General features: G+C 43.6%; 1 protein-coding gene across 14 annotated transcripts in view; it reads right to left on the bottom strand.

The window, feature by feature from the left end:
• The window catches only part of DMBT1L1 (scavenger receptor cysteine-rich domain-containing protein DMBT1), a 57,223-nt gene that overhangs the window by 16,176 nt on the left and 24,874 nt on the right, over window positions 1-16,173 (bottom strand). For 13 of the 14 annotated variants that reach the window (XM_074383029.1, XM_074383038.1, XM_074383028.1 and 10 more), the window contains 12 exons: window positions 15,961-15,987; window positions 15,274-15,427; window positions 14,247-14,464; window positions 11,538-11,642; window positions 10,354-10,392; window positions 9,194-9,505; window positions 8,595-8,618; window positions 7,820-7,864; window positions 6,881-6,925; window positions 4,360-4,389; window positions 3,655-3,696; window positions 531-569 (listed from right to left, as the gene is read on the bottom strand). In XM_074383029.1, the coding sequence (XP_074239130.1) occupies window positions 531-569; window positions 3,655-3,696; window positions 4,360-4,389; window positions 6,881-6,925; window positions 7,820-7,864; window positions 8,595-8,618; window positions 9,194-9,505; window positions 10,354-10,392; window positions 11,538-11,642; window positions 14,247-14,464; window positions 15,274-15,427; window positions 15,961-15,987 (1,080 nt within the window). The remainder of the gene's footprint in view (window positions 1-530; window positions 570-3,654; window positions 3,697-4,359; window positions 4,390-6,880; window positions 6,926-7,819; window positions 7,865-8,594; window positions 8,619-9,193; window positions 9,506-10,353; window positions 10,393-11,537; window positions 11,643-14,246; window positions 14,465-15,273; window positions 15,428-15,960; window positions 15,988-16,173) is intronic. The other variant, XM_074383034.1, reaches the window with a different exon arrangement.

The raw sequence follows: 16,173 nt of genomic DNA, 5'->3' as shown, positions 1-16,173 counted from the left end.
CCGAATGGCAAACAAATTTTGTTTCATAGTTAATTCATTTTCTTTTCTCTGTCCCTAGAATACAGAAAACATGACCTTCATTTATTTGACAAATATTGACTCCCCACTCCTTTGTGCCAGGGACTGTGCCAGGGCTGGAGTAAAACAGCCAACAAAATCATGTATGGTTCTTTCTGTCCTCAAAGAGAGGACTATGTCATGGGAAATTCAGATGAGGTCAAATGATCATACATAGACATGTGAATTGTAATTGTAGCAAGCGCTATGAAGGAGAGATGTATGAGGGTACCAGAACCCATGGCAGGTGACAGGACCTAGCTAGGAAGGTCCTCTCTCCATCTTACCATCCTCCAACCTCCACCTCATGCCAGGCAGAGGGTCTGGCCTGGAAGAGACACCTTGCTCAAAGACAATGACAACTTGATACCACACTGCCCCCAAGCCTGCCTAGTCTCGACCCCAGTGGCAGACAGAGTGATCCTGGTGTCCCATTTGCATACATTTGCAGTGCAGTGGGCAGAGGGCATTACCAGATGAAGGAGCTACTTCTTCTGAAGTGGAAGTTATGCCTGAATATGAAACACAACCAAAAATGTTAGTCAATTGATCAGAAATTTTTTTTCATCTTTTTTTTCTTTTTCTTCGATTTTGATCAGAAAATTTTTATTCATTTTCTGATTATACACAATTCTGCCTTTACTATGGTCTTATTTAGTAGGAGGCTTTGCTGTTGCAAAAATCCACCTATGATGACTAGCTGCTTTCTACTCTTTCAAATTCCCATCTTCCCAAATTAAAAACATATGCACTGGTATAAATTAAATCCTTTCTGAACTGAAACATGTTTCCCTGTCCTATCATCAGAGATTACTACAAACAACTCTATGCACATAAACCAGTAAAGCTGGAAGAAATGGATAAATTCCTGGACACTTGCACCCTCCCAAGCCTAAACCAGGAAGAAGCTGAAACCCTGACTAGACCAATAACAAGGGCTGAAGTTGAGGCAGCAATTAATAGCCTACCAACCAAAAAAAAAAAAAAAAAAAAAAAAAGCCCAGGTCCAGATGCATTCACAGCTGAATTCTACCAGACGTACAAAGAGGAGCTGGTACCACTCCTTCTGAAACTATTCCAAACAATCCTAAAAAAAAGGGAATCTTTTCCAAATCATTTTATGAGACCAACATCATCCTGATACCAAAACCTGGCAGAGACTCAACAAAAAAAGAAAACTTCAGGTCAATATCCATGGTAAACATAGATGCAAAAATCTTCAATAAAATACTGGCAAACAGATTGCAACAGCACGTCAAAAAGCTTATCCATCACAATCAAGTAGGTAACATCCCAGGGAGGCAAGACTGGTTCAACATATGCAAGTCTATAAACATAATTCACCACATAAACAGAACCAAAGACAAAAACCACGTTTATCTCAACAGATGCAGAGAAGGCCTCTGACAAAATTCAACAGTGCTTTATGCTAAAAACTCTCAACAAACTAGGTATCGACGGAATGTATCTCAAAATAATAAAAGCTATTTACGACAGACCCAGAGCCAATATCATACTGAATGGGCAAAAAATGAAAGCATTCCCTTTGAAATCTAGCACTAGACAAGGATTCCCTCTCTCACCACTCCTATTTAATATAGTATTGAAAGTTCTAGCCAGAGCTATCAGGCAAGAAGAAGTAACAAAGGGTATCCAATTAGGAAAGGAGGAAGTCAAATTGTCTCTATTTGCAGATGACATAATTGTATATTTAGAAGATCCCATCATCTCAGCCCAAAGTCTACCAAAACTGATAAGCAACTTCAGCAAAGTCTCAGGATATAAAATCAAAGTGCAGAAATTACAAGCATTCCTATACACCAATAACAGACTAAAAGAGAGCCAAATCAAGAACAAACTGCCATTCACAATTGCTATAAAGAGAATGAAATACCTAGGAATAAAACTCACAAAGGATATAAAGGACCTCTTCAAAGAAAACTACAAACCACTGCTTAAGGAAATAAGAGAGGACACAAACAGATGGAAAAACATTCCATGCTCGTGGTTGGGAAGAAACAATATTGTGAAAATTGCCATACTGTCCAAAGTAGTTTATAGATTCAATGCTATCCCCATCAAGCTACCTATGACCCTCTTCACAGAACTGTGAACTTCTGTGAACTCCACCTTAAACTTTATATGGAACCAAAAGCGAGCCTGTATAGCCAAGTCAATTCTAAGCAAAAAAAGGAACCGAGCTGGAGACATCAAGCTACCTGACTTCAAACTATGCTACAAGGCTACAGTAATAAAAACAGCATGGTACTGGTTCCAAAACAGAGATATGGAACAGAACAGAGGCCTTGGAGGCAATGCCACACATCTACAACCATCTGATCTCTGACAAACCTCACAAAAACAAGCAATGGGGAAAGGATTCCCTGTTTAATAAATGGTGTTGGGAAAACTGGCTAGCCATGTGCAGAAAGCAGAAACTGAACCAATTTCTGACACCTTACACTAAAATTAACTCCAGATAAATTAAGACTTAAACGTAAGACCTAACACCATAAAAACTCCAGAAGAAAACATCGACAAAACCATTCAGGACATAGGTGTAGGCAAGGACTTCATGACCAAAACACCAAAAGCATTGGCAACAAAAGCCAAAATAGACAAATGGGATCTAATTAAACTCCAGAGCTTCTGTACAGCAGAGGAAACAATCATTAGAGTGAACTGGCAACCAATAGAATGGGAAAAATTTTTTTGCAATCTACCTATCTGACAAATGGCTAATATCCAGAATCTACAAAGAACTAAAACAGATTTACAAGAAACAAACAAACAAACCCACTCGAAAGTGGGTGAAGGACATGAACAGACACTTTTCAAAAGAAGACATTTATGAGGCCAACAAACATATGAACAAATGCTCATCATCACTGGTCATTAGAGAAATGCAAATCAAAACCATATGGAGATACCATCTCATACCAGTTAGAATGGCAATCATTAAAAAATCTGGAGACAACAGATACTGGAGAGGATGTGGAGAAAAAGGAATACTTTTACACTGTTTGTTGGGGGTGTAAATTAGTTCAACCATTATGGAAGACAGTGTGGCGATACCTCAAGGACCTAGAAATAGAAATTCCATTTGACCCAGCAATCCCATTACTGGGTATATATCCAAAGGATTATAAATAGTTCTATTATAAAGACACATGCACATGTATGTTCAAAGCAGCACTGTTTACAATAGCAAAGACCTGGAATCAACCCAAATGCCCATCAGTGATAAACTGGACAAGGAAAATGTAGCACATATACACCATGGAATACTAGGCAGCCATAAAAAATGATGAGTTTGTGTCCTTTGTAGGGACATGGATGAATCTGGAAACCATCATTCTCAGCAAACTGACACAAGAACAGAAAATCAAACACTGCATGTTCTCACTCACAGGTGGGCATTGAACAATGAGAACACATGGACACAGGGAGGGGAGTATCATACACTGGGGTCTGTTTGGGGGGGAATAGAGAAGGGCAGCAGGGGTAGAGAGGTTGGGGAGGGATAATATGGGGAGAAATGCCAGATATAGGTGACAGGGGGGATGGAGGCAGCAAATCACATTGCCATGTATGTACCTATGCAACAATCCTGCATGTTCTGCAGATGTACCCCAGAACCTAAAGTCCAAAAAACATATATGTTAAAAAAAAAGATTTCAGTGGTAAAAGAAGTTTGAGAATCATTGGATTAAACCAAGTTTTTTTTTTAAAAAGATCCCTTACTATAGGACTTGTCGGTGACTTTAATGTGTTAATAGGCTGTAAATCTTCAAGAGAGGGATACGGCATTTCCCTAACTTACTTAGCAGTGCAAATCCTTCTTTAAGATTTACATATCAATAGATTAATGTACTGTACTGGAAACACACTTGAGAGATGTGCTAGTCCATTATTTTCTGCAAATGCAGATTGAAGCAGTTTTTCCTGAGCTATCCAAAGTTTTTTGGGAGTTAAAAAAAAAAACAAACAGATTCACTGAACACCCAAATTTGTGGACACTGATGAGGATGTAAGTGAAGCCACGTCACTAAAACTTGATTTCAAAGACCAGCTGTTGCACCAAAGAGGAAGGAAACAAACTGGACATACTGTGTGCATTGTATGGAAGGCGCACAATCTCTGTTCAATGTACTTCTTCATTTAATGAATATGTAATCACCTTATACATTGATATGAGCTTGATGTTTAATTTTATATGCGATACAAACTCCAACCCTAACCACATGCAAAGTAATCTACACATATCTAATTTATAGAAAGCAAGAAAGAAACTAAAATTACCAGGTGAAGAGGTCACTTCCGTAGCTGATGCTGAAATTGTAAAACAAACAGGAATTTATTTTTTTTAATTTTAAAAACTTATATCTCAGATACATTACAATTAGATACAGAACAACTTTTTTTTTTTAAAATTTTTGAGATGGAGTCTTACTCTGTTGCCAGGCTGGAGTGCAGTGGCGCGATCTTGGCTCACTGCACCTTCGCCGCCCAGGTTCAAGTGAATCCCCTGCCCTAGCCTCCAGAGCAGCTGGGATTACAGACATGTGCCACCATGCCCTGCTAACTTTTTGCATTTTAGTAGAGACAGGGTTTCACCATGCTGGCCAGGATGGTCTCAATCTCCTGACCTTGTATTCCCCCACCCCAGCCTCCCAACATGCTGGGATTACAGGTGTAAGCCACAGCATCTGGCCCCAGAACAACTTCTGAGATGTAAAAGTAAAAATAAGAAAGGTTTTTAAATTGAGACTGAAAGAGAGACAGGGATGCAAGAAGGCAGAAAGTGAGAAATGCCCATTGGTTGTGAGAACCCAAGGATGGGTCAGAGAGGCTGTTTCACTGAGGCACTGAAGAGGATATCATTTCTAGAATGGCACTAGGAGCCTTCCTAATTGTGACTTTAGGTTTCTAATGTTGATTTCCCATTTTCACCAAACTAGTTTTATAACACAATACCAAGTTGTCTGAGCACTAAAGGAAAGTGATTCCTTAACATGATAAAGATATTATGACTCTTGATTCAGTACTCATTTACTTTTCTTAATTATCCATTAGTGTTTAAATGCACAAATGACTCTAACCCTCCCACTGAAATGCAAGCTCCGTGAAGGAAGGATTGTTGTGTTCACAGCTACATCCTCAGCACCTAGAGTTGTGCCTAGCATATACAAAGTGTTCAATAAATATTTGTTAAATAGATGAATTAAATCCTTTTAGTCTAGTCTTTGTCCTATAAAATTAAGCTGAGCAATGAATATTGCATTGCATTTCCTTTTCTATTCTACTTTATTGGCAAGAGAAAGAAGCATGGATGAAGCACAAACTGGGCTTCTTCTTCTTCTTTTTTTTTTTTTTTTCTTCTTGAGTAAACGATCTCAAACCACAGAGGCCAAAAGAAAATAGTGCTAAGGATTTCACTCAGGATGTAGATGAGAGGATCTGGGTTTTGTTCATGGAATTTCCTGGAGCTGCACTACAAAGTCAGCTTTAAAGTTCAAAACAGACAATTTTGGGACAAAGTCTAGGAAGTGCTATTACCCCAATGGGTGGTTCACAGGAGGGATCTGGTAATTCCTTGAAGACTGCAGAAAGTGAGGGCCCTAAGGTGAACTCATTGGGCCTTGAGTCAAACACTGGGTGGACCAACAAATTAAGGGAGGCTGAGAATAGCCAACAGACCTCCAGAACCAACATCAGGGCACGATGTGGGGCTGAGGGACTTGGGGCTGGCCCAGGGTTGTATTATATGTCATTATATAATACATGCTGCCCCAGGGAGCTCAGTGTTGACAGTGGACCTTGGGCATTTGTTGAGAGGATGCCAGTGAGACCCAAACTTCCTCATGTTGATTTTCAGGCCCCCCGCTGAAAGTCATGGCTCAGGCAGCCCCAAGAGAAAGCTGGAAGTGAGTATCTGTGCAGATAAGCCTGGCATCCTCAAGGTGGCCACAGTAGTAGATGGACAGACCCAGATGGTGGCACCAGCCTAGTGAAGACTACATGCCTTGATACTGCATGTTGTCCAGGAGGATGTGTCCCGTGCCCCCCACCCCGCAGAGTGGCCATTCCCTGGGCCGGCCAATGCCCTCCCCACAGCCCAGCTGCTGGCACACCATGTGGGCAGTGCCAATGCCCCAAAGGTTGTCGCACACAGTCCCCCAAGTGCCACTGTGGTAGACTTCATGTGCCCTTTGCACTGGCTCCTCCCATCTGCCAACCTGACAATGGGCAAGTCTGGGGAGACCCGGAGGTTACCACTGGAATGTGATCAGCTCTTCCGGCAGACACTAGTGGGACTTTTCTTTAGTTCTTAAGATAATACACACACTAAGTTCTAAAACTCTACACACTTTTGCTTCCTGCTTCTAGGTCTCACAGGACTAAGTCAAACTTGTGCTTGCAAACTCAGTGACTGACTTTTTTGAGGCCATTTGTGATTTCCAATATTTTGTTCCCTTATTCTCCTCATCTTTGGATTGGAAATATGGCAATTATAAGAATAAGAATAAATATCTGTTTTGAAAAAGATCCATCAAACTGATAGGCAATAGTGTGGGAATATTTCCAACTCAACCTTTCATTATTTCGTTATTACTGTAGGCCAGGTTCACAGTTAAAAACATTTCTCAGGATCCAGAGACGAGACAAGTGGCAGCCAGCTCTGTAACATCTCCTTCTATATCAGGTCTGTATTTTCTCAGTCCTGGGGTGACATGAATCTGGGTGGACACTTACATTACAGGGAATCCCCTAGGAAGATTCAATAATCAGTAAGCTTTAAGGGAAACAATCAAAGGATTACCAATGCTGGGGACCATTTCTGTCAATGCTGGGGCAACTTCAGCAGCTGAAAGGGAAAACCAAGGCATCATCACAAGTGCATCAGCGTTTTAAAAGATTAAGCTCAAACTAGACAATGTCTGTATATCACTTTTCCCTCCCATGGGGGTGGTCCTCACTGTCTGACAGTAATTGGAAGCATCTATTTGAACTTTGCCAGGGTAGTATCATTGATGGTCACTTGGGAAATTTGAGGCTACAAAGAAGGAAGGTGAACATTTGATGCCCTTTGGACTCAGAGTTTTTATGCTGACACACCATGACTGTTTGAAACACTGAACACTAAGTCTTCAGATTTAAAAAAAAATGGGTGTCATTTTCCAGGTGGTTTTTCTAAAAATTCCAAGAAATGCGGTTGAATGGTTGGAGCTCAGATTTTGCATTTCTAACTCAGGTTTCTCCAAGAACATTATAAATTCTTGGTACAAAATTAATTTTGCTCTACCTGAATTTAGAAAATGGTAAAATATTGATTGAGAAATGATGGAGGTCGTGGGGATTAGAAAACCAAGCAGCAGAAGACAGAACATCATTCTGACAAGTAAGTAAGAAATTGGCCAAGTGAAAACAACCCCTGTGCCCAAAGCAAATGAAGCTAACTCTTAGGATCTGCATCCCCTGGGACTGGGGCTGGTTCCTGAGGCCCCTGTAGAAGGACCTGCAGGAGCAGTGGCCTGCTGCTTCTGCTGCCAAGGGTGGTGGCTGAGCGGGCTCTCTCCTTGGAAAGACTTCTACTCCACGAGAATCTTCCATGTCACCAGCTTGCCTCTCATGAGCACAGCTCTGATTGCACACAGCACAAGGGCCAGGGAAATAACATTTGCTGCATTTCCAATAGTCATAAATGGTTAGATCTCAGCCTCAGAAAAACAGTTGCAAAATATAAGAATGGGGAAAGTACCTGTTAGATTAAAAATTCTTGGATGCTCCCCAGAAGTTGAAGAAACTATGGTGTAAAAAAGAAAAATAGTTACCATAATTACATTCCAAACACACACAATGATATTTCATACTCTTTTCAACTACCAACTAAATCACATGTTTGAGTCTGCCTTTAATCAACACTATCCAGCCTCTAATCTAATAGTTACCACTTAAAATGTGATTCTACCTCATCCATGGGTGTATATTATTCTGATTAAGAATATGAAAATAAAAGAAACAAAATTCATGTTGGGATTGTGAAGATATGGCCCCGTAGGCAGGGGCGCCTTTTCAGAACCATACAGTTCAGCAGCAGCTGCTGGGACCCAGGTGGCGCTGCAGGTAGAGGATCAGCTCCTGTCCCTGGGCCTTCCTGCCCCCAGGCTCTCCTGCCCCTAGGTCCTTCTATCCCAGGCCTCCTTCCCCTATGCCCTCCTGCCTTCTCTGGATTGCCACGGCCCCCATTGCATGGACCAACCCTTTGGTTCTAGAGCTAGTTTCTTAGTGTCCTGTTGAAATGCTCTTGTCTGTGGAAGAGATGACATATCAACCTACTGACACTAGCCTAGGGAATGGGAAACAGCCCTGGGTCTTCACCTTCTGGGAGGGTGGAAGGGTCCGAAGCTCAGAGCATCGTCAAGGAAAGTTAAAGCTCAGAAGGGAGACCCAGCATAGTCTGGGGTCCGGAGACCAAGTAGAGGTGACAGTTAGCTACCAGTCAGCAAGTAAAATGGACATAAATTCACAGATACCTGAATGTCCAGCAGCTGCAGAATCTGCAGAGATAAAAGAAATGAGGGTGGTTTAATAATAGAAACTGGAATGGTAGAGTGGTTTAAAGATCATTGTTTCTGTTTAGATGTGACTCGGGGAAGCTGGGCACAAATCAGTCTTAAGCATCTAGGGCTGTCCCCTCTGGGCTTATACAGCCAGGTGAGGGTTGTGGGTTGTCTAACCTGGCTACAAACTTTGAGGCTGTGATGCTGATAAAATTTGCCTTAGTAACTAAAATAACAACAAAATGGTAATATTTTTGTCTATTTATGGTTTGTCAGATGCTTGACTAAATGTTCTATGTGGGTTGCCTCAATTAATCCTCCCAATAACTCCGTGAAATAAATGCCATGATTTTCTTTCTTTTGCAATTGATTGAACTTTGCAGGTGCTCAAGTTGAATGGGAACCTCCTGTGTATTGAACAGCTGGGTGTATTTTCCAGAGTCTGAGCAGAAATCCACTGTCCTACACCTGGGGAAAGGTTTAAGGCACAGAGGCATTTCCAGAGTCTATTTGAGGATCTTGGGCTTGGTTCAGGCAGCTGCAAAACTGGCCCAGGAGGGACTGTCACTCACCTGAGCAGATGACACCAGCATCTTCATGATGTCCACAGTTGTGGATGAACCAACCGCTGTGAGGGCACTGCCCCAGGGAGGACTCTGTTCCAGTGCAGTTGACATCATCAAGGAGGATGCTCCCTGACCCAGGGCTGAAGCTGGCTCCTGGGAGGGCAGAAACAGCCAGGCCACAGCCCAGCTGCTTGCAGACCACATGGGCATCCTCTATGGACCAGCTGTCATCACACACAGTGCCCCAGACATTGACGTGGTAGAGCTCGACTCGGCCCTCACATCTGCTGGACCCGTTCACCAGCCGCAGTTCCAGACCTTGTGGACATCACAAAGAACAACCTCACAAATCTTATCCACAAAGGCCACCAGAGAAGCCACTCTTTCCTGGGAATTGTGCACTGACAATTGAGGATCATGAATTCACTCCCTTCTTTATTTCATTTTGTTCAAGTTTGCCTTGGTACTACTGCATGTAGTTTTTGCAGTTGGTTAAGAAATGGTTATTCCTTGCCATTGGCTGGAACTGGCCTGCCCCATGGCATAGCTGTTCTTTCCCTGTGTGTGGTGAAGTCTTGGTTTCTAACATTCACAGGGTGTGTTGGATTTTTCACAAGAAGCTGTCATGCATATGCTGTGTGTGTGCATATGTGTGTGTGTGTGTGTGAGTTTCTGTGTGCTCTTGCACACACTAATCAAAAGACAGTAACAGTAGCTCCCATCTCTGTTATTCCTGGGATCAGGCAGTTATCTACATGTGAAGACATTCCAGGGATTGGAAAGAGACATCACTGCAGGCTGCTCCCTATGTTCAAAGGACAGTGTTACAAAAGGGAGCAGAAGCTGGCTGTGCCTGGAACACAGACAAGGTGATCCCACAGGTGGGGAGTGTGTGGAGATGTGGGGTAAGCAGGCGACCTGGCCTTCCTGGGGGCCTCTTCCAAATCAGACCCCAAAAGCCATTCTTATATCTCACAGCCTCTTCTTTTCTGTCACTTTCCAATCACAGATTTTCAGGGTGAACCTGGACACTGGCAGCCCTTTCCTCGGCAGCCTGAGGCCATGGGGGAGGGTGGAAGTCTGGACACTTTCTCCCATGGTGCTGGGATGTTTGTGAACTAAAACTCCATAGACAGAGGCCCAGTGAAGTAAGAAGAAAGGATTACCTGTCAATGTGGACACCTCCGTTGGCTTTGGAAAAGATGCTGCAAAAGGAGAAAATTATACAACGTCTTGGGTGAGCATCAAACATTGAACTTTCAGCCCATTGTGGGTGGGCTGTCCACCCTGTGGATTATCTGCAGACAGTTTCTGATTCTCGATGGGATTTCCTTCTCATGCCCTTTTTCTGTGGCAGTACTCCTTCCACTACACAACTGGAGTGTTAGGAAATATAAGCTTGAGAAAACCATGGCTTGGTGGCTGATTTTTTAATACATATATTTTATTTAATTTTTAATTTTTATTTTTTTGGAGATGAAGTCTCACTCTGTTGCTCAGGCTGGAATGCTTAGCTCACTGCAACCTCCACTTCTCAAGTTCAAGTCATTCTCCTGCCTCAGCCTCCGGAGTAGCTGGGATTGCAGGCACCCACCACCATGCCTAGCTAATTTTTGTATTTTAAGTAGAGATGGGGTTTCTCCATGTTGGCCAGGCTGGTCTCAAACTCCTGACCTAAGGTGATCTGCAAACCTTGGCCTCCCAAAGTGCTGGAATTACAGGTGTGAATGACCGTGCCTAGCCAATAGATATATTTTAAATTCAAAAAAGCATCCTTTGGGGACCTCTGTAGTTCAGTATAAACTACCCTGGTGCTGCTTCTAAATGCTTGGTGTAATTTCTCTCTTTACCAGCTTCTCTCTGCATGTTGTACTTTACTCTTCTAAGGACCTGTCCTGGAAGAGCGGCTCGCTGAATTGAGTTGGAACTATAAAGACCACTGGCCAAATAGAGCTGGGAGCAAACTCTAATGTGATGCTTTCAGCTTTTCCATTCTTAACAATTCTGTCAAGTAGAGGGCGGTACCCAGAGGTAAACCCCTGCCGGGCTCTGACCTTGGACCAGGTGAGGGTCAGAGAGAGTGTCTGACGTCATATGCCCCGCCCACTGCAGGGCGAACCCTGGCCTGGATATTCACACAGTGAAATCCCTTGGATTTCCTCATCCTCATCCAGAGGAGAAAATGGAGGCAGGAAGCAACTGAGAGATTTGTTAGAGGTCTCACAGCCAGTCAATGAAGAGGTTGGAAAGATAAGCCCAGGGCGTTTGGATCCTAAATAACTTCCCTACTGCTTAGGGGGGCTTTGCTAGGGCAAGTTATAGGCCATCAATTCGAAACAACCAAAATTACCTGAGGTTGGGTAACTCACAGCAGCAGATGCTTCTAGGTAAGGCAGAGAGGCAGTGGAAGGCACAGACAGCGTGGGTAGCTCATCTCCCTTCAGTCTACCTAAACCTGAAAGAGAGGTAGGCTTGCTGACTTCAGTCAGAGAGGTACCACGTCTTGTTTTGGGGAGAAACTGCACACAATCTGGCATCTAAAAATGGCCCTGAGTTACTTTGGTTACATCCACCAGATGTCCCGAATTACCGAGTTTGTGCCTGTCCCGTTGCCAGACACTGCGACGTCATCTCCTTCCCTTCATCCTTCTTGTTCTTTCTTCTTCCCTTTCTTTCTTCTCCTTTTTCCTCTCTTCCTCTCCCTCTCTCTCCTTCCTTCCTTCCCTTCCTCTCTCCCACTCCTTCCCTTCCTCCCTTTCCTTTCCTCTCCTCCCCTCCCTTCCCCTCTCTTCCTCCTTTCTTCACTTCCCTTCTCTCCTCTTCCCTCCCTTCCTTCCTACCTTTTTCGTTTTTAGCAAACTGTGGCTCCAGGGATGGTCCCTGATGTGGAGCACTTGTTTTGCTAGTCGGTTTGGTTTTGTAATTCTTCCTGGGTGTATGTGTGAGTCTTGCCTGGCAGTAAGTGTCAGCTCATAAAGGGCAGAACCACATTTATCTCAAGGACATATGCCAGTGACCTCAGTGCAGGGAGGGAGCTAAAAAGCCCCTTAATGGGCTGTGGAGCTGGGCCAGGAGCTCAGGGCCAGGATGAAAAAAAGCTCAGAGCTTCTGCTTGGTGGTCCATCCAGGCACCTATGATCCACTCCCATGCTCTGCCCAAGGCCCTGGTTCCAAACCCCATGGACCTATAGCCCCAGCCCTGTCCTCTGATGTCACTTGGCATGCGGCACCAGCTTCTGTTTTGCTCAGAGCATTGATTCTGTCCCTTGACCTCTTCTGCTCAGAATGTTCCAGTACCGTCACTTGCTCCTTGCTCCTTCATCCTATCTCAGGTGGATGCTGCCAGGTCTAGACGATAAGTCGGTTTGCCTCTTCCCAGCCAAACCCATAAGGATGCAGAGATAGGTGGGAATTTTTGACTCCAACCACTGAATTGATTTCCCAAAAGTCGATCAAGATAAAACTGAGGAATAAGAGCTCTGGGCTAGAACCTGGGCTCCCAGCCATTAAGAAAGTTCTCAAAGTTGCCCTTAAAATGAAGGGATCAAATCAAAGAGATGGTTCCCAAAGGTGTGACTCATCATTGGTGGGATATGAGTTAGTTTGAGGTGCAGCATCTTCTATTTTAATAGATGCATATTTATTGCATTACAATCTAAAAGTTCACATTTAATTTTATCCTGATTAAAGATATTTTCAGAGATGTGTGGGTGTGAATTGATTAGATTAGAATGTTCACCGTTTAATTTTTTGACATTTTAAACATTGTTTCATGTTCACTGTTTGTTAACCTCCTAGGTGTGGGAAGTGGTCCTGGTTCTCCATTTATGGTGTGATACCAAGTTCCCTTTTAAAGTGAATTCACTTAAGTAAAAAATGAAGAGTCAATTTAGCAGAAAGTATTAAGAAAATATAGTGAGAGCCACAGTGCAAGGGACCTGAGTGGCTGCTGCTTGGGGAATAGTGGCTTGGGGGACTGTCTGGGATTTCTCCATGCTTCTGAGTGCAGTGGGGTAGAGAGTCATGGAGACAGAGGGAATGTCATTAGCTCAGAATCAGGGCCACGTGAGCAAATGACACTGGCATCCCCGTGGTGACCACAGTTGTGGGTGAGCCAGTCGCTGTGTAGGCACTGCACATCATCCAGAGCAATGGGGCCCTGGCACCCCAGGCACCTGTGTCCCCAGGCACCCCACATCATCCAGAGCAATGGGGCCCTGACCTCTCGAGAAATGTGCCTGCCCCAGGGCTGCCACTGCCTCGCCGCAGTCCAGCTGCCTGAACACTACTTGGGCATCGTGCAGATCCCAGCTGTCGTCACACACTGTGCCCCAGCTGCCATGGTAGTGCAGCTCCACACGGCCCTCGCATGGGTGGCTGCCATTGGTTAGCCTGAGAGCCACACCTGGGAAAGACAGACAGGCCGGTCACCACCCAGGGGCTCCCCCTTTGCTGCTGTGTTGCAGAGGAATGTGGGCATTTCCTTAGAGCTGTCGAGCTTTGAGGGCTCCCCCTCCTTCTTGGGGAGGGAATCATTGCTGGTTAAAGCTGGCTGCAAAGGTGCTTCGGGTTTGTCCTCTCACATCATGGTGATTTTTTTTTTTTTTTTTGCCTGTGTGTGGGGTGTTTTTAAAAGTCTTTACCCCTGACCAGATTATCTACTTCATAGAAGTCAAAGAGAGCCCCTGAAGTCTTGTGTAAAGTGAAAATCACCAAGCATGCAAATGTTGTTGCTGCTCTTAGTGTAGAATAATGTTCTTTAGATCAGGTGAAAGGAAGTGGTACATGTTTTTGAATAAAACAGCCTCCATGACAGTGTAGGTCCAATCTGTTTCTCAGCATAGTGTGAAGTACCTCTGTCATCCAAAGATGCACGTGATGTGTTATTGTAGGGCAGTGCTGTGGGTTCTACCAGCTTCTCCAAGCCTTATCCTGGAAATAAACTAAGAAGCTTGGGAAACCCCTTTCAAATCCCTAGTGCCCAGCCGACTAAGGCAGCTGTTCAGCTTCGCCATCGTCACCACACAGGGCCGGGGGATGAAACGATTGCAGGACTTACCGGTATCATTCTCATCTTGCACAAGAGACTCATAAGATGCATAGAAGCCGATGTTGGTGATGATGGCGTCGCTACGGAACACCACTGACATGCGGTTGTAGGAGGAGGTAAATACTGGGATCTTCCTGGAACAGAATCTCCCTAGCGAAAAAGGTTCACTCTGTGGGCCATCAAAGATTTCAATGAAGTCATATGGACAACCATAGGAATCTTCCATTCTGTGAAGCAAAACAGTATCATTCAGACTCGGTCCATTGGGGCTTTCTTCCCAGTAAGTACTGCCCAGATTGGTTCAGGAAGTGGTCAGGGAAAAACTTTCTGAAACCTACATCTCTACAAACAGGTTGTAGGAGATAATGACCCTATTGACATGGGCAGTAAGTATCCTATTTCCTATTTCTAAAAATCTTTTAATTTTTAAAGTTTTACTTCGATGATATTTTCTGAATATGTATTACAAATGTGGGATAGAATTTAAGTGGTATTGATAGGCATATGGTGAAAAGTAAAATGTTCTTCCAGCTTTAACTACTGGTCCCCTCTTACTTCACTCCCCTTCCTACAAGCAGCTTCAGTGAACAGTTTCTGTGTATTCCTTCCAGAAATAGTCTATGCACAAATGGAAACACTCTGTACTATTGTCTATGGCTTCCTGACAGCTCATTCCATAGCAATACACACTGTGAGTGTACAGCCATATGTGGATGTACTAAAATCTGTTTAACTAATTCCCTATGGATGGACAATTAGATTGTTGCCAATCTATTGCTAGCATGAGAATGTGCCATGATTATCCTCAGTGCACATGAGACTTTATCTACAGACCAAATTCCTGGAACTGGAATTGCTGGGTGAAAAGATCTGTGCATTTAAAATTTTAATCAATATTACAATGGGCCCTCAAGGCCTAGCACACTTTTGAAAATTATATATGGATTTCTTTTTGGAAGGAAACGGGAGGGAGGTAGTAAAACTGGAGTGCATAACTGAATCAAGAAGAAAGCAAAGGTAGGAAATATTTACTCACTTCACCTCTTCAAATGTAAGTCTCACATGAGCCCCAACATCCGCTTGTATGTCCCAAGTGCACACCACATTTGTGGGATAATTTTTAGGATACCAAGGACTGGAGAAGGAGCCTGAATTATTTGTGAGCAAACCGCCACAGTGGAAATTTTCATCTGTAACCAACAGTGAAGAAACCCCATCAAAAGTGGGCATTTACTGCTGCCTGTGTTTTCAGGGGGTTCAAGAGGGGACAGAGTGAGGACAGAGGTAAGAAAGACTTGTTTTAGGGGCTGCTTTGGCTGATAGCTGGAACGGTTGGCTTTGGAGAGTACCCCGAGCTCCCAGTACTGTCTTGTGGGCAATGAGGATGGTCAAATGTGTTTTTGTGAGGAGCAAGTGATGCGACATATGGTTGAAAGGGCTCTGTGAACCTATGTGCCCAATAGATCTAAGCTTGTAGTGTCAATGATAAAGGAGCAAAGACAATGAGACCTCAGCACCCTTTCTCAGCGTCGCATGTTATGAAACAGCTGGTTTTAGAAAACTCCTGGTTGTATTGTATGCAAATCTCAGCTGAAATCAACACCAAGATAGCTTAAGATATCCAATTTACAGCTGAAACACTGGATTTGGTGAGAAATGTGTGCCAAATGGAGAACAAAGTAAATACAAAAACCATGTGAAGAGGTTCTAACAGCTGAGGTACCTGTAGGGTGATTGTCACCAGTGGAATCTGTGGAGACAGAGAAAAAGTGATACTGTGAGCAAGGACTTTTATCCAGAATCTTCCTTGAAAATACTCAGAAACACTGACACTATAAAGCTGTGATTTCTCTGAGACAGAGATGCCTCTGGCTCCTCCAGGGTTCAGACACTTGCACACTACATGCGTGGATGAGTGCCATTAGATAAACTTGTT

The sequence above is a fragment of the Saimiri boliviensis genome, chromosome 12 (genome assembly GCF_048565385.1).
Source record: "Saimiri boliviensis isolate mSaiBol1 chromosome 12, mSaiBol1.pri, whole genome shotgun sequence".
NCBI classification, from domain to species: domain Eukaryota; kingdom Metazoa; phylum Chordata; class Mammalia; order Primates; family Cebidae; genus Saimiri; species Saimiri boliviensis.
Note: the sequence above shows the minus strand (reverse complement) of the source record. Positions and strands in the feature narration are given on the sequence as shown.